Source organism: Cydia amplana, chromosome 26 (genome assembly GCF_948474715.1).
Source record: "Cydia amplana chromosome 26, ilCydAmpl1.1, whole genome shotgun sequence".
NCBI lineage: Eukaryota > Metazoa > Arthropoda > Insecta > Lepidoptera > Tortricidae > Cydia > Cydia amplana.
This window is the reverse complement of record NC_086094.1, coordinates 4,768,407-4,794,529: the sequence shown is the minus strand read 5'-3', so window position 1 is coordinate 4,794,529 and position 26,123 is coordinate 4,768,407. Positions and strand designations below refer to the sequence as shown.

At 39.5% G+C, this 26,123-nt stretch overlaps 1 protein-coding gene and 1 non-coding gene across 2 annotated transcripts in view; both read right to left on the bottom strand.

Annotated features, from left to right (window-relative positions):
* LOC134660242 (zinc finger protein 37-like) overlaps nt 1–24,451 on the bottom strand; it is a 42,839-nt gene extending 18,388 nt beyond the window's left edge. Inside the window, exons 1-13 of the mRNA XM_063515988.1 lie at nt 24,305–24,451; nt 22,731–22,864; nt 20,847–20,963; nt 17,788–17,898; nt 15,734–15,844; nt 14,476–14,526; nt 12,009–12,158; nt 9,000–9,085; nt 7,976–8,054; nt 6,823–6,900; nt 5,315–5,406; nt 2,724–2,820; nt 496–582 (exon numbers count right to left, since the gene is read on the bottom strand). Coding sequence (XP_063372058.1) covers nt 496–582; nt 2,724–2,820; nt 5,315–5,406; nt 6,823–6,900; nt 7,976–8,054; nt 9,000–9,085; nt 12,009–12,158; nt 14,476–14,526; nt 15,734–15,844; nt 17,788–17,898; nt 20,847–20,963; nt 22,731–22,864; nt 24,305–24,309 — 1,198 coding nt within the window. The 5' untranslated portion in view covers nt 24,310–24,451. The remainder of the gene's footprint in view (nt 1–495; nt 583–2,723; nt 2,821–5,314; nt 5,407–6,822; nt 6,901–7,975; nt 8,055–8,999; nt 9,086–12,008; nt 12,159–14,475; nt 14,527–15,733; nt 15,845–17,787; nt 17,899–20,846; nt 20,964–22,730; nt 22,865–24,304) is intronic.
* Trnat-agu (transfer RNA threonine (anticodon AGU)) lies at nt 266–338 on the bottom strand. The gene has a single exon. It is a non-coding gene; the product is annotated as a tRNA-Thr (tRNA).
* Nucleotides 24,452–26,123: the final 1,672 nt, after the last annotated feature.

Sequence of the window (26,123 nt, the reverse complement as noted above, 5' to 3'; positions counted from 1 at the left end):
AAGCTTTGGTTTCCTCCGATAGCGGTGCCGTCATATAGCGGCCGTCTCCATACAAATACTACGTCATCCATATTTAGCCGTATTATTTAGTATGGAGACGGCCCCTATATGACGGCACCGCTATCCTAGGAAAACCGATCTTAACTCTCTATTCACTCTATTCTCTTTGCTTCTAGGTCCCACAGATGCGATATTGGACACACGATTTCATACATCTCCTGGGACATTTCAAGGAAGGTTTTAGATTAAAAGTGGAAAAATTCACTGTCTTGGGTGGGACTTGAACCCACGACCACTGGATCACTAGTACAGTGCTCTTCCATCTGAGCTACCAAGACCATACCCAATTCAGTGAATATTTCCACCATATATGAGCCCTAGGGAGGCAAATAGCATCGTTCGCAGACGTTTCTGGTTAATATTATAAAATTAATTTAGGTTTTAGATATTTCTAGGTGCTGAGACTAGAGGGATTAACATTAATAATTGACTTACCAGAACCTGAACTGCTGCTGTCCGAGTCAGATCCGGAGCTGTCTTCTAGTTTCTCCACCCGGTCAGAGTCTTTCACCGACGCCCGACCTGGAAACAGACATAATATATCGTCGCTATACCATAGAGAAATAAAGACAAGAGTGCTCACTCCATACATCAGTTCAGACTATTAATTTCAGTGTCTACATCTAGCATCGAGTAGCGGAACTATCAGTACTGCTACTTGACAATAGATGTAGCACCGACCGGAAAGTCTTATCTCAACAGCATAAGACTTTCCGGTCGGTGCTACATCTATTGTCAAGTAGCAGTACTGATAGTTCCGCTACTCGATGCTAGATGCGAATAGTCTTTTTGGTACTAAAACGGATGTATGGAGTGAGCACTCTATGTATTTTTTTCTCTATGGCTATACTTACTCAACCTCATATCTGCAACAATCATTTGATGGAAATGTCGCTTTTCTTTCATTCGGAATACGGGTGTTTTTGTCATCAAATGAGTGTTGCAGATACGAGGTTGAGTAAGTATAGCGGCGATATGAACTTATGACGTGATTATGTACTATTGGCTTAGGCCGGCCGACCAATAGCAGGCGTGTCTCACTCCGCGATTTCGTCGCTTTGCTACAGGTAGCTAAAAGTATCCGTTCGGCCCCAATTTTGGGGAAAGCCATAAGCCGCGCGTGGCGTTGTCGCCACCTAGCGGTCATATCTGTGCTGATCGTAACAGACGCGTTTTGTTAGAGAGTGAGTCTTCTGTACTTAATACTATTATTTATTTTGCCGATAGTCGGGATCGTGGTACAGCTTTATATGAAGAAATTGTTGTGGCCCGGATGTCTTGTTTGGCTGGGTGGCAATGAATGTGTTAAATTCGGGAAAATTGTTTTTCACCACACCAGCTCGGAAAGGCTTACTTTGCACTTCAAAAACTGATAGCAAAGTTGCATTTTATTCACATGTGAGACAAAGTAATCAAATGCAAATTTTGAGTTGTTTTCTTATGTTTGCTGGTAGAATTGACTTTTAAATGATGATTTTGGATGATAAATTATATCTAATAACATTCATTTGGATTTGATTTGGTTTGATTATGTTTGATATTTTACATTTAATATTTGCTTCGGGTTGGTGTGGTGACAAATTTTGTGTTTCACTCGGGGGCAAATTTTGTTTAACTCTCGTGCTTTGAAACCCTCGCAACGCTCATGATTCCATTTTTCGAACCACTCGCTACGCTCGTGGTTCAATTGTGGAATCTTTCGCTTGCTCGGGTATCAATATTAGCACGAGCGGTTAAATAACAACTTTGCCCCCTTGTAAAACAAATAACTATTGTTTACAACTATACATCTTTTTGTTGGTAAGCACTTCCCCACTTACACATTGACCTACAAAAAGTGCATACCTAAAGCTTTGGATTCCTTCGAAAACGGTGCCGTCATATTACGGCCGCTATATAGCGTTGACTGACGTCACTAGAACGTTGTCTATGTAAACAAGATGGCGCGGTTTCCTAGACGGCGTTACGTTACGTTGATTGCCAACGTAACGTAAGATGACGGCCGTCATGACGGTGTCGATAGTTTCGTGAACGTTTTATTAGATAGCGGTGACGCCATTTTGGAATAAATGACACGAGATTTGAATAAGTGATTCCGTACTACGATTATTTTCCTCTTCTGATGATATTTCATCCTCCAAGTAAATTATAGATGATCAAGCAAATCTTGTCAGTAGGAAAAGGCGCGAAATTCAAATTTTCTATGGGACGTTATCCCATCGCGCCTACATTTTTCAAATTTGCCGCTTTGATCTTGGTGGATGACGGTGTGTTATGACGCCGTGGTACTTTCCACATGTCGTCACCGTAAAGACGGCCGTCTTTTGCGGCCGCTATATGACGGCCGTCATATGACGGCACCGTTTTCGGAGGAATCCAAAGCTTTAGACACAAGTAAATGTTTACTTAGTTTAGGTATTGTTATCAAATTTCCATTAGCGACAGAAAATACACATTTGTCCGGTATTTATAGTTCCTAACATGACCTTTACTTATTTTAAGTTGAATCTATGACTGTACTAGTATTTAAGCATAAATTGGATAATTACCATTGTATCAATCAAATTTGCATAAGTTTTAAATGAATAAATATTATCTTATCTTAAAAATATTATCTAAAAATATATTATCTAAATACCTACTGTTATTTTATGTGGTCGTACCTTCAGAGCTCCTAACTGAGAGAACATCGTCGTCCTGCGCTCGCTCGTCCGGTTTCTTAAACTTGGCTGCCAGTAAGTGCGCTTCGTACAAGTCATCCTGCCAATAATAAAAAAATGATTCTTCAGCAGAAACGTCTGCGAACGATGCTATTAAACTTCTAAGTTTAAAACCGGCCAAGTGCGAGTCGGACTCGCGCACGGAGGGTTCCGCACCATCAACAAAAAATAGAGCAGAACAAGCAAAAAAACGGTCACCCATCCAAGTACTGACCCCGCCCGACGTTGCTTAACTTCGGTCAAAAATCACGTTTGTTGTATGGGAGTCCCACTTAAATCTTTATTTTATTCTGCTTTTAGTATTTGTTGTTATAGCGGCAACAGAAATACATCATCTGTGAAAATTTCAACCGTCTAGCTATCACGGTTCGTGAGATACAGCCTGGTGACAGACAGACGGACGGACGGACGGACAGACGGACGGACGGACGGACGGACAGCGGAGTCTTAGTAATAGGGTCCCGTTTTTACCCTTTGGGTACGGAACCCTAAAAATGGAAAAAATACTGTCTTAGGTGAGATTTGAACTCGCGGCCTCTGGATCGATACCAAGACCTCATCCATAGCAAGCAAATGTTCCCACCATATAGGTCAAGGGGACCCTAGCGACATCTACCGTAAGAGCTTTACAGTTCTTAAAAGGTTACCGGAGCAAGTCATATTGGAAATTCACCAGTTACGATGTGCTACCCATACTAATTTTACATTTTAACAAGCAGAAACGTCTGCGAACGATGCTATTAAACTTAGAATAAGTTTAAAAATGGAAAAAATACTGTCTTAGGTGAGATTTGAACTCACGGCCTCTGGATCGATACCAAGACCTCATCCATAGCAAGCAAATGTTCCCACCATATAGGTCAAGGGGACCCTAGCGACATCTACCGTAAGAGCTTTACAGTTCTTAAAAGGTTACCGGAGCAAGTCATATTGGAAATTCACCAGTTACGATGTGCTACCCATACTAATTTTACTTTTTAACAAGCAGAAACGTCTGCGAACGATGCTATTAAACTTAGAATAAGTTTAAAAATGGAAAAAATAGTCTTAGGTGAGATTTGAACTCACGGCCTCTGGATCGATACCAAGACCTCATCCATAGCAAGCAAATGTTCCCACCATATAGGTCAAGGGGACCCTAGCGACATCTACCGTAAGAGCTTTACAGTTCTTAAAAGGTTACCGGAGCAAGTCATATTAGAAATTCACCAGTTATGCATTGGTTTCCTCCGAAAGCGGTGCCGACATATAGCGGCCGTCTTCATACAAATACTACGACTTCCATATTTAGCCGTATTATTTAGTATGGAGACGGCCGCTATATGACGGCACCGCTATCCTAGGAAAACCGATCTTTACGATGTGCTACCCATACTAATTTTACTTTTTAACAAGCAGAAACGTCTGCGAACGATGCTATTAAACTTAGAATAAATTTGAAAGTGGAAAATTACTGTCTTGGGTATTACATTTCAATCATATCTGGGAAAATCAAAGGTAACTCATCATCTTCCTCGCGTTCAAAGGTAACTAAGAGTACATTAAACAGACGAGAATGTACAGTCAAGTGTAAAAATATGGATGCACATAACTTACTCAAAAATACAGTAAAACCAGCTTAATACGATCACGTTTAATACGATTTCCCGCATAATACGCCATTTTACGCCGGTCCCTGCAACTTTAGGCCTGTTTTCATTTTTTCCCGGCTAATAAGACTCGAGTCCCGCTTAATACGCCATCTAAAATTATATATTACTTATCCGTCCTATCACGTACCATCTGCACGGTTGTGTTTTTGTCATAACCGTCGTATTGTTATGCAATACGCCGTTAGCCAACATTTTTTAATGTGTTTATTACCTACCTTAGGTTTTTTGTTTTGTCTAATATCTTTTGTCGGGTCCTTATTGGCGTCAGAATGCGATGCCATCTGCTTGACCGTTATGGAGCACGGAGTGCAAGCTATCGCTCCAAGATTTATTTGCAACTAGTTACTCCAAGACTTTCTAGTTGAGCCTATCGTTACTGTTCCTAGATTATTTAACTTATACAGCTTGGCAAAAAAGAGTAGAAATTAAAGTGGCAACATTGTAGTGTCGTTCCTTTCAAACCAATTTATATAAGAAAACGGGACGACACTTTTAATTTCTACTCTTTTTTGCCAAGCTGTACCTACCTACACTTAAGATTTCATTCGCTCATTATCATCCGTTGTTATAGTTTTTTTTGTTCACGTTTAATACGATTTCCCGTTTAAGACGCTTTTTTTGCTAGGTCCCCTCAGAATCGTCTTAAGCGGGTTCTACTGTATGTCCTATAGTTCTTAATTCGCTGACATAGGGATTATTTTTGAGTATGATGTGTGCACCCATATTTTTACACTTGACTCTGCAAGGATTATTAAGCAAGTGAAATCAGTGGGTCGACGCTCCTCCCTTCGGGTATTCTCGGCTATAAACAAACGTATTTTGAATTTCGTGACTTTTTCTATTGACACAGTGGTTTGCAGACACAAATTATAATTAACGTACCTTGTCTATGTTTGCGTATTTCTCGTGTATGTGTCTGAGTGCGCGGAGATTCTCGTCCAGGCTTAGGGAGTCTGAGGCTTGGCTCGGGGACCCTGCACAATATAAACAAAATACTTGTAACTTGTAAGTTTTACCCACAGACAATCCAACCTCTAGACATAGCATAGTCGCGCTACCCCCTCTGCCACACATACGGTAGCGTTACTCCATCTTCGAGTCAATCCCGCGCCGTGATTGGTCCGTGTAATGAACGGACCAATCACGGCACGGGATTCGCTCACCTCGTCCCCCCGCACCCCCGTATTTTTGGCAGCATCGGTTTCATGAAAGAATTGGCCTAAGCTCAGTCTAGTGGTTGGATTGTCAGTGGTTTTACCAAAGATAATAGAGTGTATAGAGAGTCACTGTCATCAAAAAGCGCTGGTGGCCTAGCGGTAAGAGCGTGCGACTTGCAATCCGGAGGTCGCGGGTTCGAACCCCGGCTCGTACCAATGAGTTTTTCGGAACTTATGTACAAAATCATTTGATATTTACTAGTCGCTTTTCGGCGAAGGAAAACATCGTGAGGAAACCGGACTAATCCCAATACGGGCCTAGTTTACCCTCTGGGTTGGAAGGTCAGATGGCAGTAGCATGTAGCCCCAGTACATTCACTGCCATCTTTTGACAAAAGATTAAAACTGTTAGAACGCCATTTGACTTTGACCCTTATTCTTTCACTGATATGTGTAAATTTGATAAATATTGAAATTGATGCCATCAAAAGTGTCATTCAATAGAACTTACTATGTAAACAAAATTTACTAGTAAATTGATATTCAGTGTCAATTTTAGTATGGCGGTTTGATTACATAGTTAGCAAGTTCTATTGAATGACTACCCGATAGTAGGCTAAAGCATAGAGAAATATAGTAAGACAAGAGTGCTCACTCCATACATCAGTTCAGACTATTAATTTCAGTGTCTACATCTAGCATCGAGTAGCGGAACTATCAGTACTGCTACTTGACAATAGATGTAGCAGTACTGATAGTTCCGCTACTCGATGCTAGATGCTAATAGTCTTTTTGGTACTAAAACTGATGTATGGAGTGAGCACTCTATGTATTTTTTTTTCTATGGCTAAAGGTTATGGCGCCATCGCTCGAAAAGATTGCACCATACCTTTGGCCTACTGTCGGGTAGATGGCGTTAATTTCATCATATGGGGCATTATCTATGAAAAGGGACCTACCTTATTGTCGATGGCGCTTACGCCGCACAGCGTCGCGCGGCATTGTATTTATATCGGAGCATCGTTAATAATGGCGTAACCGCCATCGACAATAAGGTCCCTTTTCATAGATAACGTCACATTATGTGTGGTGACTTCGTGATCTTTGTAAACGCTTCATAATGCGGTGTCTGTGTCGCTGGGGCTCGCGAGGGATTAATTGAACTCTATTGCCTAGGTAATACGGGTGACTAGACCTACCATAGTAAGTCTGTGGGTCCCTAATCCCACATACCTAGGTCCGGTTCGTCGTCGCTGTCCAAAGTGATGGGTTCATTGTTATCAGGCATTAGGTTACTCCGAACACGGATCTCTGAAAACGAACATATAGTTGGTTAAGCAGATCTTGTCAGTAGGAAAAGGCGGCGCGAAAGGATATCGTCCCATAGAAAATTTGAATTTCGCGCCTTTTTTTACTGACAAGATTTGCTTGACCAGCTATATTAGCTTTAAGCACCATATCCATATAGATTATCGGGACGAATATATCTCATAGATCCCCTAGGTGACCCGTTCAGACGTGTCATTATAGCTTCCTAAGGTCCAGCCATACAAATGCAAAACCCAAAATTTGCCACTGAAATTTGAACCTATAGTGCAGGGATCAGAGTTGGTTTTTATTTGTTTGAAAATTAACGAAACAAAGGAAATACAACTCTGTTCCAATTGAATATGGTTTAAATTTTATTGAACTGAAGAAGTACTATAGGTAGGACCTTGGGCCTTAGGAGGTTATCTGAAATTTGTACTTTAGCACCGCTTGATCTTACAAAGTCAGAACAGATGGTGTATGATACAGGCTGTGAACCTTGCGATATACAACCGCCTCCAAGATATCATAAGAGATGCACCGTCTCACCAATAGGCTAGATGGCTAATTTTCATTTATGGTATCAATCAATCAGGTTTGTTTTTAGGATCAAATGTCTATATGGGACCCATTGCATCAAAGCAATGCAAAAGTTAGAACTGATAGTCAAAGTCCGACAGTCGTACTTCACTCGCGAAATGCCCCGAACAAAACGATATGTGACCGTGACGTCAAGGTCACAGAGAGTCCATCTTGAAGTATGAACAAAACAAGAAAATTGCGATTTTGTCGGTGAAATATTGCGTTTATGTATATAGTTGCCATACAATCTTTTTTTGGATAGAATGTGAGGAATCGAATGGTATCCTTAACTTATTTCGTTTTTGGAATTTAAAAAAAACTTAAATTGTGAAACTTTCGGCTGCTATATTTTTGTATTATTTCCTTATATATTTTTTTATATCCACGATATTGTGATAAATTGCTCATTTGCTATCTATTTTACAAAATTTTGTTATAAAATTCAACATGTGTCATCATCCCTATTGTCGGACTGACAACGGTCGATCGTACTCACTGGGTTGCTGTGGTTTGTGGTTGTTGGCGTCCTTTCGGGGGCGCCCCCGTTTCCCTTTCACCCGCTCGGCTGCTGGCGGCTGTTGATACAACATCATTTCAAAAGACATACACACAGTCGCCATCAGCTGGGCCATTCTATTTAAAGTTGTCCCCTACACTTTTTTTTTTAATTTGATATTCTATGTCATTTCTACTCAGAATCACGAGCTCTTTCTGAAATTCTGAGTAGAAATAACATGTAACAAAAAAGTGTAGGGGACAACTTTAAATAAAATGGCCCAGTAACAGTGTGCGGGTTCGCAAACGCATTTTTTAGCCATTTGCGCGTTTCTGGTAGGCTTCCGTAGCTCTGCTCGTCAAGAGCGATTCACGGATTACAGAGGTCGCGGGTTCAAGACCTACCGGAAGAGAGGTCGCGGATTCAAGACCTGCCGGAAGCGTATGTTTTTCAATTTTTACTTTAAAGGGGCCCACAGATTACCAGTCCGCCGGACGATATCAACCTGTCAGTTGTTCGGAACTGTCACCTTTTGCTTTTAACGTCTGGCGAACTGGTAATCTGTGGGCCCCTTAACCTCCTAAGGCCCAGCGAAAAATGGAGTATGTAGTCAGTACGGCCCCTAGTCCTACCAGTAGTACTATTGTTTTATACTCATTCAGACCCAAGTACTTAGAAGACTTTTTTTAATGTTATTTTACTTATACAGCACCTTGTACAGCAATTTGTTTTTTTTTACGAACTTGTTAAAGGGCTCACAGACAAAACAAAACAGTCCTTTAGGAGTTCGTAGACGCCAATTTCTAGAAGCGCGAAATTTGATAACAAAATGATGGGTTTTCTATTAAGTCCTACTGGTAGGACCGTGGTACGCTATGACTACACAATGTTTAAGGAGCTGGGTCTGAATAACAAAGTTAATAAGTACTATGGGTAGGACCTTGGGCCTTAGGAGGTTAATATAAAATTTGGATTTTTTGGGAAAACCCTCTAGAATCTCTAGATTACTGAACTTAAAACTCACCGAATCCTTATTAGCTCCCGGGGCCCGCTTGGTATACTTGCGCTTGACCCTCGGGGTCTCGCCGGCCGACGAGGAGGCCGCCGACTCTGCAAACACAAGCTCATTAGGCCTCCAACCCGCGCCCTGTAGCCCGGGCGTAAGAATACGGCTACGGCATCCCCTGCCTGTCGTAAAAGGCGACTAAAAGGGGTCCTTGAGGTCGGAGACAGTCGCAGCTAGGGACTGCGACTGCAAAAAGAGGGGACCCATAAAGGGGCACAGCGCTAGGACGGCACTGGCGGGTTCATTGGAGATCCCAGAGCCGTCCGAAATGCGCCGAGGAGGACAACTGGGAGGTTTTTAGTCGGTGAAAGTCCGACATAACCTCCGCGCTGTCCCTGCGGTGCGGAGGTATCCATAACGGATTTTCCTCCCAATACAAAAAAAAAGGCCTCCAACCCGCGTGAGCCCCATCATCCTAGCGTTTGTCCCGTACTGTGAGGTGAGCCCCATCATTCACCTAGCGTTTGTCCCGTACTGTGACGTGAGCCCCATCATCCACCTAGCGTTTGTCCCGTACTGTGACGTGAGCCCCATCATCCACCTAGCGTTTGTCCCGTACTGTGACGTGAGCCCCATCATCCACCTAGCGTTTGTCCCGTACTGTGACGTGAGCCTCATCATCCTAGCGTTTGTCCCGTACTGTGACGTGAGCCCCATCATTCACCTAGCGTTTGTCCCGTACTGTGACGTGAGCCTCATCATCCACCTAGCGTTTGTCCCGTACTGTGAGGTGAGCCCCATCATCCACCTAGCGTTTGTCCCGTACTGTGACGTGAGCCTCATCATCCTAGCGTTTGTCCCGTACTGTGACGTGAGCCCCATCATTCACCTAGCGTTTGTCCCGTACTGTGAGGTGAGCCCTATCATCCACCTAGCGTTTGTCCCGTACTGTGAGGTGAGCCCCATCATCCACCTAGCGTTTGTCCCGTACTGTGAGGTGAGCCTCATCATTCACCTAGCGTTTGTCCCGTACTGTGACGGGGTCCGCGTGACATACTTGAGAAATATCCCGTCATAGTATGAGGGATTATCAGTCTGACCTAGAAGAGGTTGAAACGTGAATCGCTGATCATTTTGCCACGTTCCCACTGGTAACCACCAAGTTATTACCGGTGGTAACAATAGGGGGTATACTGCAATGTTCTGCCGCCAGAGTGCAGCACTAGCTCCCATCGTGAACTGTGCCTTAAACTGTCTTTTTGACAAGTTTTCACAGATAATAAAATACGACATTGATACATCAAGGCGGTTTGTTTGCAAAGGGCCTACCGGGAAACACGAAAATCGAAATTTAGTTATCTGCCTCTTTATCGCTCGAATATGCAAGTGATACAGTTTAGATAACTAAATTTCGATTTTCTTGTTTCGCGGTAGACCCTCAGATTGTGATGGACTGTGGTAGTGGCGCCCCCTACCCAGAGTTTCGCGTAATATCCATTGGCATCTTGCTAGATTATATCGAAAATAATGTTTCGTAGTATATTTTCACGCACGTAATGACTACATTTCCGCACATGTTAGAGAAAACTGTATTAGATTAGAATTCTCTTCTACAAGTATTGAACATTTGACAAGAATGGCTAATATGCTTAATAAATAAAAAAATAAACCGGCACAGCAGAAGTAAAAAAGATATTCAGTTCACAAAAAACCTGTTTTACAAAAAAACATCAATTTACCGTTTACTAACTACACAGACATATAATAAATAAATAACATAAATACTAATTTATAAGAATATTAATTAGTGATGTTAGTAAAAGATACATTAGTAAAATTTTCTATCTACGTAAACCCATCTCAAGACATTAATGTAAAATTTGGATGCATATTTTTTCTACCAATCAGTTAAAAAAAACTACCATGCGACGATCAAATCTACCAAACTTGAGCAGTTTCATTTATTTCTTATTTTTCTTACAATTCTTTTTCCTTACTCAAAATCCACTTCCGATCCAAAGTTCAAAATTTTGTTTGGAAATATTTTACTGCAGTTTTCCGGTATGTCACGCTCACGCTGTATATGTTTAAAAAGTGAAACACGTCACAATACGGAACTGATATTTCGGAACTTTGAGTAAGAAAAAAGTTCGAAGATTGTACTTAATTTGAACACAACATTAAATTTTTATTCAAAATAAACAACCATTTCCTGTCTACATATAAACATAACATTAAGTAATAATAACACCTAGTAGCATTACCCCGATTTAAAGGCAATCGGCCCGGAAACATATATTTAAATAAATAATTTAAAATTGATGAGAAATGCTTTGAATATGAGAGGCACATTTACTCAAGAAGACAGTTATTAATTAAATAAACTTTATTTAACAAAACTTTATATCATCGACTAGTATTGTTGTACTGTAAGTATATCATAATATTACTGATAAATATGTATAAATCGTTCTTGATGTAAATAAATATAATTTGTTTAATAATCTTCCCTTTATTTCTTTTTCTTATTTTTTTTCTTTTTTATTAATGTTTTCTTTTTTTCTTTCCTTTTAAAACAAATTTTAGACACTTTTTAAACTCATTCTATCATTACATGTTCATTTCATATTTTTGCAATGCAAAAATTGTCTACTACACTTTAAAAAAAAAAATTTATACCTCATGCATTAAAAATCTTTGAGAGTGTTTACGAACCGGTGCTAGTTTTTTGACATTCACTAAAACATTTTTGAAGTAAAAACTTCTTTAGCGGCGCTGTGCACTTTTTGAGGTGGGGAAAAAATGTTAAACTCGCGACAGGTCACGTGACCGTAAGACGGGCACGTGACCTAATCGAAAAACTGTTACAATGTCATTGAGTTTTCACTTCTGCCGGCACTCCCGGAGTGCAACCCATTGTCTTTTTATTTGGCTTGCCTGCCTCGAGTAAACTTGCGTGCCTCTCATCAGCCTCGGCCGTTGCACTACCTACACAATACATGCACGGGCCTAAACATGGACTTTTACCTTTTCTCCTAATCAATTTCGTATTCCGTCGAATAACCACCTTTTTGTCGCCAATCTTTCGCGCCACGCGCTGCGGCACTTTTTTGAGGGCCTTTTTTGGCGGTAACTTTCTCGACCGCGTGAGTATTTTCGTTGTTTTCAGTACTTTAGCTTGAAAATACATGAATGATGATACTTAGTGTTCCTAATGTCCCGGGTTAGTATATTTACAATGCACATACGAAACAAATAACTCTTTTACAGATGTAATGCATAATTGTTTTTTATCGTATTTTCTCGGAAACGTTGGTATTTGTCATGCTACTTCAGTCAATGTCAGTACTTTTTGTACCGAGACTGACTGAAATAGCAAGACACGTTCGTAAGTTTCCGTGAAAGTACGATGGAAAATAAATATGCACACATCTGTACTTTTATTTTATTTTACGCTTGGAATTTTTAGTATATTTTTCATCAACTGATTAAAAATCAGTTATAAATGAAAGTTTTATTTACTTCGTAGTGCAGTTAATTTGCAGGTTAATTTAAGTTTTGATTACGGGTAATTACACTTTCTTGAATATCTAAATTATTTTTTAAAGTTACCAACGAATAAAATATTGCACGAGATCCCAAATCAATACTTAAATATTGTGTGATTATGTGATTAAACAAAAAAAAAACGAAAACCGAGGGGCTACCGCGAAAACCGAAATTAGCAAATTGCGGGGATCTGTCTCTTTTACTCCAATGAAGGCGTAATCAGAGTGAAATAGAAAAATACTCGCAATTTGCGAACTTCGATTCTCGCGGTGTTAGCCCAGTGTTAGAAACCAAATAATGTTCGAAAATATAGCGGAATTCACATTAAATGCGAAGATGATAATTAAAAAAACTATAATTATTATAGTAAATATCAAACCTGTATGTATTATTAATTGTGTAACCTGTGTGATATTTACTTACTTACTTGCCTAATATGTTTTATTTCAATATTCAATTCATAAAGGCGATTTCTTTATTTTTGCATAAATACTTATGGTTTAATTAGTACTATATATTAATTATGTTTAACAACTATGTTTTTTTTAACATCTCGTCTCTGTATAAATACTTTCGAGCATTATTAAGTTTGAAAACAAAAATACATACAAGGTGTTTTAAAAATCTAGCCAGCCATACTGAACAACTTCAATACATAGTATAAAACAAAGTCGCTTCCCGCTGTCTGTCCCTGTGTATGCTTAGATCTTTAAAACTACGCAACGGATTTTGATGCGGTTTTTTAAATAGAGTGATTCAAGAGGAAGGTTTATGTATAATTTGTAAACCCGAGCGAAGCCGGGGCGGGTCGCTAGTTTAATATAAAAACAAACACGAACTTACGAATCACAAATTGAGTATTTACTTTTGTATCAAATTAAACGTATGAAGAAGTGAAAGTTGTTCAGTATGACCTACATATTAATTACGTACAGTATGGCTAAATGTTAAAGAAACAGTACTGCAAATTTCTTAATAGCTACCTATACATGTATATTAGTTACTCTTTAACACATTCAGTGCCGAAAACCCGACTATCGGGTATTTTATGATTTCGTTCCCAGGCCGGACGACCCGATAGTCGGGATCGTTGTACAGTCAGCAGCAGAAGTTGCTAAGCGGGCGAGGTGTTCAAAATGATCTTGACGCGACTTTATTGTTAAGAGAATAAGAGCGTGTCAAGGTCATTTTGAACACCTCGCCCGCTTAGCAACTTCTGCTGCTGACTGTACTACACCTTAATATGAAGAAATTTTTGTGGTTTGGCGCGGATGTCTTGTTTGGCTGGGTGGCAATGAATGTGTGAAACGCCACGCCTATCGTGCGTGGCGCGTCATTGTGAACCTTATCAGAACGCACGAAGGTTCATATTGGACTGTAGCCGCGCGCGTCATTTGACGTCTATGGCGTAAGGCAGTGTAAAAATAGGGGATAGCTATGAAGAATTTGACAGTAGAGTCGTCCAGTGACCTTATTTCAATGAAAACATGTGTTTTTTTAAGGGCCGGTACAGACTGCCGACTGCAAGCTGACGTTGCAGTTGGCAGCTCCCATACAAGTTGCACTCTGTCTGTCTAAGATTTGCACTGTTCTGATTCTGACATAGTTTTAAGATGAAGTATGTCCAAGCCGATTCATGAGATTTTCTTTTCAAAAAGTTGTAATTATTTTATCTACCCCTTTATCGCTTGAATATGCAAGAGTGAGAGAGGTTAGATAACAACATTTCGACTCTTGTTTGCGGTAGACCCTTAAATTGTGACGGATTGTGGAAGTGGCGCCCCCTACGCAGAGTTTCGCGTAATATTCCCGGAAATCGGCCTAGGCATACCTCGCCTTAATAAAAATGTTGCCAGCACCTTATTGTGAGTCTAGTTAGCACAAAGTGATGTTATTATTATTAATCTGTACAGTTAGTTAAATAATAATTAATAATAACACTTACCACCAGCGCCTCGACGTTTGTACTCCCTTTTAGCCTTCCTCTCTAAAGCCTCTGTAAAAAAAAACATTTAAAACTTTAACTTGTCTGTGTATGAGATTTGGACCCACGATTTCTGGCCACCACACATAATATAATAATAATTGAGCCTATATGTGACGTTATCGATGAAAAGGGACCTTATTGTCGATGGCGCTTACGCCATTATTAACGATACTCCGATATAAATACAATGCCACCCGACGCTGTGCGGCGCAAGCGCCATCGACAATAAGGTCCCTTTTCATAGATAATGCCCCATATACGTCCCACTGCTGGGCACAGGCCCTCATGAGCGAGATGGCTTGGGCTATAGTCCCCACGCTAGCCCAATGCGGATTGGGGACTTCACATACACCTTTGAAGAAAGTCGATTTCCGTGGTATCTGCTCCCCTCCGGGAAATAGGCGTGATTATATGTATGTATGTATGTACACAGTTTATTGAGAAAATAAATTACCGTTTTGGGCAGCACGCCGCGTTTCTCCTATGTAGGCATGTAAATAAATTTTGGAAATCACATAAACATTTTCACGTAGTCGACATCTAGCATCGAGTAGCGGAATTATCAGTACCGCTACTTGATACTAGATCTCTAGTGAGACGCGATTCTTTGGTACCAAAAACTGATGTATGGAGTGAGCACTGTATGCATTTTTAGGGTTCCGTACCTCAAAAGGAAAAAAACGGAACCCTAATACTCCTAATAGGATCACTCGTGAGTCTGTCTGTCCGTCCGTCTGTCACAGCCTATTTTCTCCGAAACTACTGGACCAATTAAGTTGAAATTTGGCACACATATGTAAGATTGCGACCCAAAGATGGACGTGTAACGTAAATAAATGAATTTTAAATATGGAGGCCATTTTTGGGGGGTAAATGAGAAAATTAAAAAATAAAGTTTTTCAAACTATATCGTGTTACATATCAAATGAAAGAGCTCGTTGTAAGGATCTCAAATATATTTTTTTTACAATTTTAGGATTAATAGTTTAGCAGTTATTCAAGAAAATAGGCAAAAAATGACCATTCCCCCCCTTATCTCCGAAACTACTGGGTCTAAAATTTTGAAAAAAATACACAAAATAGTTCTTTACCTATAGATGACAGGAAAACCTATTAGAAATGTGCAGTCAAGCGTGAGTCGGACTTAATGTACCCAACCCTTGGAAGGCGAGTCCGACTCGCACTTGGCCGGTTTTTTCTCTGTGATATATCTTACCCAGCTCCCTGGCGCGCTTTCTGGCCAAGTATTCCGGGCTGGTTTTGTCCACTCTCGGTCGGCCGCGTTTACGTTTCTCACCGCTGTCGTTGCGATTGTTCATCACGGCCGCTGTAACAACATATAGCTGTTTAACCAAATCTTGTCAGTAAAAAAAGGCGCGAAATTCAAATTTTCTATGGGACCATATCCCTTCGCGCATACATTTTTCAAATTTGCCGCCTTTTTCTACTGTCAAGACTGGTTGACCAAGTATATCTGAGCATTTTTCTTTTTATTTAATAATAGGCCTTTTACCATCTGTGTCAGATGTTTAAGCAGCATCACAGGGCGGACACGCCATACATCAAAAATCATTTGCGTTTGTGTGCACGGCACGTCTGTACACGCGTCATTGTGTATGTGTGGGTAGCCTAAAAATGCCCATCGCCCTAGGCCATCCACATTGCCTTGTTATCCCGCCGGGTCCGCCAAGCTCGAATGCATATCTGCGTTGAGTTGCCTTCCCCGCCGGGATAAACTTTATGCACTAGAAGCGGGAGGGTTCCACTGCTTAACCTACCGAAGGCAGGGTCCCCTCACTAGTTTAGCCCGCGAACCGACGCGGTTTACCGGGGTGTGGCCGCTGCATGCATAACAGCTTCTTGGAGCCACTAGCGAGAGTATGGGACGTAATCAGCTGAGAACCAGCGCCTTCAATAGGCCGGTTGCTGGCGCTACCGATTGACGGCCCACAACACCCCTAAATGAACAATTTTGACGTGTCTTTTTATTGAAAAACAATTTCGAAAAATATGTCACGGCAAATATTGTAACAATTATGAACCATATACGATTATTTACATTCTTTTGCTTTCATAAGTAAAAGTTACAGATTTTTAAAAAGCGTTTTTCAATTAAAAGACGCGTCAAAATCGCGTAGTCTTCTTCTAATGTTAAAAAACAACCAACTATAGCTGGATGCCAAATTTCAACTTCCTAGATCATCTCGAAGTAGCAAAGCTTTTTGATGAGTGACTGAGTCAGTGAGTCAGTGGTAACTCGACGTGAAATTCTCGTGACCGGTCAGAGGTTTTTTATTGAAATTCAGGATTTGATAACTAGAAGGTGGTATAACAAGACTCGTGAAATTGCAATAGTGTAGACTGTAGGTCAAATAGATATTAAGTTATGAGGGGTCATAAGTCGTCCGAAATGGGCCGTCTAATATAACCCACGTCCTGTGTATCGGTTTTATTTGCTTTTCGAGCTTGGCTTGCTCTTTGTCTAGGTCTAGATCAGTGGTTCCTAACCTTTTCAGTCCGGTTACCCCTATGACTAACTAGGGAACCTGATTTTACCCCTCCTCCCAATGGTAATAAAAAATAAAACGTGTACGTTTGTTGTATTGTTATATTAGGTTAGCTTATTACCCCCGTAAAATACCAGTTTTACCCCCAGGTTAGGAACCACTGGTCTAGATAGTCGTTCATCAACATTTTGTGAACTGTTACCATTGCGGTTGCGAGCTCACATTAAAATGTAGATGTTTAAGTAAAATAATCATATTAGTTAAAATAAGGATACATCACTACATATTATAAAACAAAGTCGCTTCCCGCTGTCTGTCTGTATTTATGCTTAGATCTTTAAAACTACGCAACGGATTTTGATGCGTTTTTTTTTTAGATAGAGTGATTCAAGAGGAAGGTTTATGTATAATTTGTTAACCCGTGCGAAGCCGGGGCGGGTCGCTAGGTTCGAATATATTTAATAATAATAGGTACTATATCTTTACAGATAAATTTGTTAGCAGCTTTGGGTAATTAAAATGTAGTTATCGGAAAAAAATTGCCGCGAGTTTTTAGGGGTCGTCCATTAATTACAGTCTAACCCAATGTTTTTGAAGTGAAGACTTCTTTAGCGGCGCTGTGCACTTTTTGAGGTGGGGAAAATTTTTTAAACTCGCGACAGATCATGTGACCGTAAGACGTAAGATGTCATTGAGTTTTCACTTCTGTCGGCACTCCCGGAGTGCAACCTGTTGTTTTTTGGTTAACCAATCTCATACTCACCCATCTCCTTAGCCTGTTTCCTGGCGGCTAAATTGGCCAAGTATTCTGGACTGGTCTTGTCTACTCTCGGCCTGCCGCGCTTACGCTTCACCGGCGTCGTTTCTGCCACCGCTAGGGGGGGAAAAAAACGGGGTGAAAAAAAGAGGGGAGAAATAATGTACCGTAATTTTTGTGTGAGAAAATAATATGTTGTTTTAAATTAAGTTATAACTGCCAATTATAAGTGGGGCTTGGGAGGAATACGGATTGTATTTATACAGTGACAAAGTAATACGATGGAGTTATAATTTATATAAAAATAATAACTAGGGAGAAAAAACACATTCACTATGACGTATTAAGTCCGATTTTAAATAATATATAATTTTAGTAATTATTTTATTCTAGGGATGTAACGATACATGATTTTGCCGATACGATACCGATATTTAAAGTAAATAATCGGCGATACCGATACCGATATCGATAGACCGGTAGTTAGTTAATCAATCAAATAAATAAAGAATTATATCCTTTATACGCATAAAACATACTTATGTTTAATAGACACTCGATTTTAAGAAGTGTGAAAAACTGAAAAATAAAAATAAAGAAAAATATATTCCTATTAGCAAAATAGCACGATTATAGCAGCTTCACTGTTACGTTGAATAAGTAATATATCGTAGTAAAACTTACGTAAGTTTTGACACATCAAGTTAAAATTGAGGTGAAAAATATTCTTGCCCAATAAAATACCTTACTGTGGGTTGTTTACATTTTGTTATGATATCGGGAGTATCTAAATCGGCGATGCCGATATATCGGCCTGCCGATTATATCGGCCTGCCGATTATATCGGCCGATATATCGTATCGGTATCGTTACGTCCCTATTTTATTCTAATTTCACACAAAACTTCCGTGAGACACAGACATATAACCAAACGGGTCACTCAGGCATTTTAAGTCGAAAATCGCTCGACAATTTTCACTCCGTACCGAGAAGCATCATCGGAAGCTAGCGTTGGCGGACCGCGTTACAGCTCTCCGCGACCTAACAGCATGTCGAGCGATTATCGACTTAAACTGAGTGATCTGTTTTAATATATGTATTATTGGTTCAGTTCAGATATGTCTGGCAAAACTCAGCTTTTTCTTAGTTTTTAGGGTTCCGTACCAGAACGGTAAAAACGGGACCCTATTACTAAGACTCCGCTGTCCGTCCGTCCGTCCGTCCGTCTGTCACCAGGCTGTATCTCACGAACCGTGATAGTTAGACAGTTGAAATTTTCACAGATGATGTATTTTTGTTGCCGCTATAACAACAAATACTAAAAACAGAATAAAAAAGAGATTTAAGTGGGGCTCCCATACAACAAACGTGATTTTTGACCGAAGTTAAGCAACGTCGGGCGGGGTCAGTACTTGGATGGGTGACCGTTTTTTGCTTGTTTTGCTCTATTTTTTGTTGATGGTGCGGAACCCTCCGTGCGCGAGACCGACTCTTACTTGGCCGGTTTTTTTAGTGATACATCAACATAATATAAGGCGTCAAACAGGGCAAGCTGAAGCTAATTTGGTCTTTTATTTCTTTGAGAACACAAATTGCCTCAAATATGACGGCCTTTTATCCCTACATAGTATAAAACAAAGTCGCTTCCCGCTATCTGTCTGTCTGTCTGTTTGTATGCTTAGATCTTTAAAACTACGCAAGGGATTTTGATGCGGTTTTTTTTTAATAAATAGAGTGATTCTCTTGAATTCTCTTATTAAAAAAAAGGTTTTATGTATACGTTGTTAACCGTGCGCAGCCGGGGCGGGTCGCTAGTTAATGATATAGGAGCCAAACGCAGACGAATCGCTTGATGGTAAGCAATTAACGTCGCCCATGGACACCTTCAACAGCTTTCTGTAGTATTCGAGTTATATGGACACTATGCTACTGCTATATAATTGTGTATAAAATGGTAACAGTCCACAAAATGTATACAAGACTAGCAGTACACGCATCTAGTTTGTTTTCCGAGCTTTCTCCCAGATATTAAATATATTATTGGGTGAATCAACTTCTTCTTGTCACTCGTTGCCATGGTTACGTTCCCCTGGGTCACTCTTTAAAACCAGATTTATAGGCCTTTAAATTCACCAAACACACTTTTTTGTGATACTTATAAACCCTTTCCATCGAGGGTCGTCTACCAAGCGTGTCAGAGGAAGGTGGTGTACAATGTCTTCTAACAAACTATGCTACTATTGTCTCCTGGCTGACCGACAGAATAACAACAAGAAATAGTTGATCCACCCTATTAGTAACCTCGTAAGGCCCACCATATAAAATGTCCCTATTTTTAATTTTAACCTTGTTGCATCGTACATTAGGGTGACTTTAGTTTGTTTAAAAAATGAAACAAAAGAATGCAATGCAACCTTATTTAGTTTTCGAAAGGTTCAAATTAGATTGAAACAGACTGTACATTGTAATGCACATTGGGCCTTACGAGGGTAGGAATGGTTACGTGTTGTGACGACAGGGAGGCGCCTGGTTTGGCCGCATAGCCAGCCAGCTCACGGCACAAAGTGGTAGACATGGGCCCTATACTCAGGGTAGTAGCTACCTACTATCTTTGTGATCACTACATAGTATAAAACAAAGCCGCTTCCCGCTGTCTGTCTGTCTGTATGTATGCTTAGAACTTTAAAACTACGCAACGGATTTTTATGCGGTTTTTAGGGTTCCGTACCTCAAAATGAAAAAAACGGAACCCTTATAGGATCACTCGTGCGTCTGTCTGTCCGTCCGTCTGTCACAGCCTATTTTTAATAGATAGAGGGATTCAAGAGGAAGGTTTATGTATAATTTGTTAACCCGTGCGAAGCCGGGGCGGGTCGCTAGTAATTATTATTCAGGACTATTAGTAAGTAGCCATTTTAGGAGTCTAAAGGCATTATTTTTAGACACCAAAAGCGTTCTTCAGGGACTAAATAAGTCGTTTTAGGTACTATAGACGTAACTTTAGGGATCCAAGGCATTATGGTTCATAATTTTGAGAATTTAGAATAAATATTAGTAATAGTTACGTGTTGTGACGATAGACGGCTCTGCCTTCGATTTGGCCGCATAGCCAGCCAGCTCCGGAGGCACGAAGTGTGAGACAGGGGACCTGTAGTCCACAGCTAGGGGCAGGCCGCCGGGCACTGTAACAAAATGATTAATTGAAAACTTATAGCATTATTAATAGTTTTACCTTATCCCTCATTTTGATATTTGTGTTTGTTATAGTATTTTTCTCAAAAATGGACGGCAAAGTCGACGTTGCCGGTTAAAAAATAGATCGCGAAGTGCGTTGTTTATGGTTAGTCAAAAAATTAAAAAGTTAAAAACAGTGCAGTCTCGATTTCGGGACTGCAATGTTGCATACAAATTCCATTATTTAGCGAGTTCCAAACTTTTTAAAAGTTGAAACGGCCATATCAAATGAAGGCATAGGTCCATTAAATAGCCGAATAGATGATCAGTACTTATTATTATAATGTTAGTACCGCGACTATTTAGGTGTCTCAAATAGGTTGGCGTATTTTCAACAGAAAAATACACTTCTATTTTTTTTTTAAAGCGGCAAAGCAAATCTTTTTAATGGTTTTACTTTTTTCTGTGAAAATTAGAACGTTGCTTCTGTAAAATATTTCTATTTCTTGCACCATTTTCGAGAAAAGCACTATATATGACTCGGCTGGAAGGCTACTTGCTGGCTTCGGATTCAATTAAACGGACTCCCAAGGTCGTCCGTTTAAAACGAATCCTCAGCCAGCAAGTAGCTACTTCCGAGCCTCGACAATAATGTACTATTACATGAACCTAGTGTTTTAACTGGACCAGGCATGAGGGGTGGGGGGAAATGACCGAACGGGATAGTCTTATGTATCTTATCGCTTATTGCTATTATTGTTTGTCCTTGTCACCGTCTCACATTTTTTTTATTCCCCACCATAAATTAGTATGGATTATGGTGGGCAACAAATAAATTCGACCAATCATAGTGTCGCATTGCGTATGTTTTGTCCCTCACGGAGGCACGCGTTTACAACTTCTATAGGATCCTACCTTCTATGGTATTTTACAATTACCTTGGGTATGGTGACAGATGTCATCTCCGTGTCAATGATATCAATGCTGCAGGTTCACATTTAAAATTAATATTATTTTAAAATCTATAATAAGTAATCATTGTATGATTGTAATTTGTGTCATTTTCAGCCAAAAGCCTATTTATCGTCGGTTGTCAATAAGGCGCTATTTCCATGTAGGCTTAATTTAAAATCCACCTTATCAACAACCGACAATGTGATACCTTTTGGTTGAGAACGTCACATTTGTACTATTTCTACTGTATGGGCGTAAATTAGCGTACTGTGAAGCGCCGGTGGCCTAGCGGTAAGAGCGTGCGACTTTCAATCCGCAGGTCGCGGGTTCAAAACCCGGCTCGTACCAATGAGTTTTTCGGAACTTATGTACGAAATAACATTTGATATTTACCAGTTGCTTTTCGGTGAAGGAAAACATCGTGAGGAAATCGGACTAATCCCAATAAGGTCTAGTTTCCCCGGGTTGGAAGGTCAGATGGCGGACGCTTTCGTAAAAACTAGAGCCTACGTCAATTCTTGGGATTCGTTGTCAAGCGGACCCCAGACTCCCATTCCCATGACACAGAATAAATAATAGTACTAAGTACAGAAGACTCACTCTCTAACAAAACGCGTCTGTTACGATCAGCACAGATATGGCCGCTAGGTGGCGACAGCGCCACGCGCGGCTTATGGCTTTCCCCAAAATTGGTGTGGAACGGATGTACTTTTAGCTACCTGTAGCAAAGCGACGAAATCGCGGAGTGAGACACGCCTGCCCATGAGCCGTGGCAAAATGCCGGTATAACGCGAGGAAGAAGAAAAGCGTAAATTAGGTACCAAATAGGTCCCCGTTGGGTTCCATCTTGGGCTTCTTATCGGGGCTCTCTTTGCTGCTTTCCGAGCCAGGAGACGACTCGCGCTTGACTGGAATCACGTCCAACTGGCTCTCGCACAACGCCATCTTACGATTGCTGAAATTATATGGCATTACATAAACAAGGTTGCACAGAACCGTGACGAGTGGCGTAAAATGTAGGAGGCCTACAACCGAAGGGTAGAAAAGGGCTAAAGAGAGAGAGAGAGAGAGAGAGAGAGAGAGAGACAGACATAAACAATATCGGGTGGAACAGAACGAAGGACTTTTACGCAAACAGGGAATTGTTTAGGCTACATACTATATTTTTCACTTATTAATCATGTCCATATTTCTAACCGTTTTTGAGATAGTTTGTTAAACATTAGTGCAAAAATCTGTATGTTTCAACCCTAGCAAGTACAACCTATTGAATGACTTGACATGTGTCAATTTATAATGTAAATAACTTTGTCGGGTTCACTGATATAAGAATATTTTATTTGAATGTATTTGTTTTACTTTTTAATCCAGATTTACGATTATAATATCTCGACTCTAGATCTGTTCGATAACACTATCCTTTCAGCTCAGTCTCTAGAAATGTTCCACCCTGTATATGTATATTGGACATAAGTATTGTGCTACGCCTAGTACGCCAAATGCTGTATGCTAGGCCTATTTACCGACAGAGTCACAGAATAAATAATAAGTAGTACTAAGTACAGAAGACTCACTCTCTAACAAAACGCGTCTGTTACGATCAACACAGATATGGCCGCTAGGTGGCGACAGCGCCACGCGCGGCTTTTGGCTTTCCCCAAAATTGGGGCCGGAACGGATGTACTTTTAGCTACCTATAGCAAAGCGACGAAATCGCGGAGTGAGACACGCCTGGTAATATTATCAATAAATTTTCAACATTGTTTTGCGACTTTTCGTTTAATAATATAAATAACAATAACAATCAAATAGGTTAAGTAAAAATAAATGAGTGTTATTAGTGAGGGCAAGGTTGGCACTCATACAGCTAAAAGAAAACTCATTTCAACACAAACAACACACTTAATTTCTATCATAATGAACCGGTCTTGTTACGATATATGAATATGTCATGAAAGGTGGAAAAGTTGAAAAGGTATGGCAATCTTATTGAATACAGTAAATTCAGTGAGACATGCACGAAATGAAGTGAAAATGTAATTACAAAGCTTATCAACATCAGCTAGAACTGTAAAAATATTACTATAGACATAAAACTGTGCCATGGAACTTACCTCGCTCTTACAACAAACTAGTGACCATTTTGTGTAGAGTATATTTACGAATAAAACCCTTTCCGTATCTTATAACAGTGTAAAACTCACACAAAAACAACTATCATAACAAAATAAAGTTCATTTGAACTTAAATAACACGATAGATTGAGTTTTTAAACAATTCAATGAGAACTAATAACTACGCTACTTTAGATTGTAGAAGTACATTAGAAGTGCAAAGTAAAGCTTGAACATAATACGTAAAACACACGATTTTGATTGTAATTAAATGCACGCACTACATTATTATGCCATAGGAAAGCTTTTAAAACTGATTACAAAAGTTTGCGCCGCCGATTATCGTAGATATAAACAAAATACGCGAAACCTAAAAACTGACTCGACGTCCATTACACTAGCAATAAGGTGATGCTACTGCCTACGAAATGTAAGAAAAAGATAAATGTATTTTTTATTTGGCAACACTGAGCATAATACGGCCATTTTAAAAACACTCGACTACACTGATGTGTCATTGAGATTTTGGTCCAAACTAAAACTTAGTTATTTTCCTATTCCTATTATTTTAATGGTAATGTATTAAGTACGTTTTCATTACAAGAAATAATGCTTTATGTATTTTAATTTAATACAAATGTACTAGATATAAAACACTTTGAAAAATATAACATCTTTATGAAATTACTAAATTCAAGTGTCAAATTCGGGTCTCTGTACCATCGTTTGGACCGAATTGTTTGCAATCATCTACTTCCTAATTTAGTCGCTTAGCATTCTAATTTTATAAAATTCGCAATAAATGGGAAATTTGCGACAAATAAACTGTCATATTTTCCATAAAAAAATTAGTGATGCGACACGCCTTTTTTCAAAATTTTAAATTATCGATAAAGGGTTGTTCGTTGTGTTTTAACATGCAACATTTTGTTGGGTGTGGGACTGGCGAGTGGAGGAAAGACAGTGTGGAAAAGCGATAGTTATAGGTAGGTCGGGTGTCGAGTTGGCATTGTATTATTACCTACTCGACGTCGTTATCGGCTGCCGTGTTATCGCTGTGCGACCGAGGCGCCGAGGTTGTTTCTTTTGTGTACCGCGGCATCGCAACTCGTCGAGCGCTTACGTATTCAACCTGTTATAGCTGAGGAAATCTAAACCTTCCTTTTTTATATTGATCTTCGTCTGTTTAGGCATTCATTTATCAAATAAGAATTTAAATAATATTTTTATAATTGTAATATTATCTAAATGCCTATACTTAAATATAAGTGTCTCAAACTAAAATAATTACTTAACTACTTATGATGTACGTAAGTAAATATTTTCTCTTGAGTTCATCTCGTTAACTAATAGTTAATTAGGTAGGTTATTGTGTTAACCATTAATTCGATTAGTTACATATGATGATGATACCCATCAAAATTATGGTCGTCCTCTAAGTACTTAAATTTGTAATAGACCAATAATGACGCATAATAGTTAGATATTTGTTTGGTGAAATGTTGATCTTGATCTGATATTTATGCCTAGACAAACGAGTAATTATGTATACTGAATTGAATGATTTTGTTACCTAACTCGTACTTCAAATCGATCGGCCTAACCCACATGTAAAAATAATCAATACCTAGCAAGGTTATTCGCTTTAAAGATTATTAGAAAGAGACAATGTGATTTCCCGCAATGTTTGATATCGGCAATGTTTTCTTTTGCTTTCTCTTGTATTATTACTTATTAGCATAAAATGATAACATTTGTTAACAGACAGATGGCTGCAGCCTTCTATATCTGTTTTGAAATTTTAATACGTATGATTAAAGTGCAAGCTAAAAAATAAAATTAAATATAGTAACTATATTTACTATATTTAATTTTATTTGGCAACAGGCCAACTATGTAATAGCTAAAATATGGATTCATATGCGAGTTTACCTCAATGACAGCCTAGGAATTTTATATTACTGTCTCTTTCACAAGGTTCAATAATCAACAGTACCTACAGTAATCCATTCCATTAGCTTTTTCGTATGTATAAGTCTCTATGAACGAGAACCTATTGGCTAAGTTAAGGAGAATATAACACATTAAAAATGTTGATTT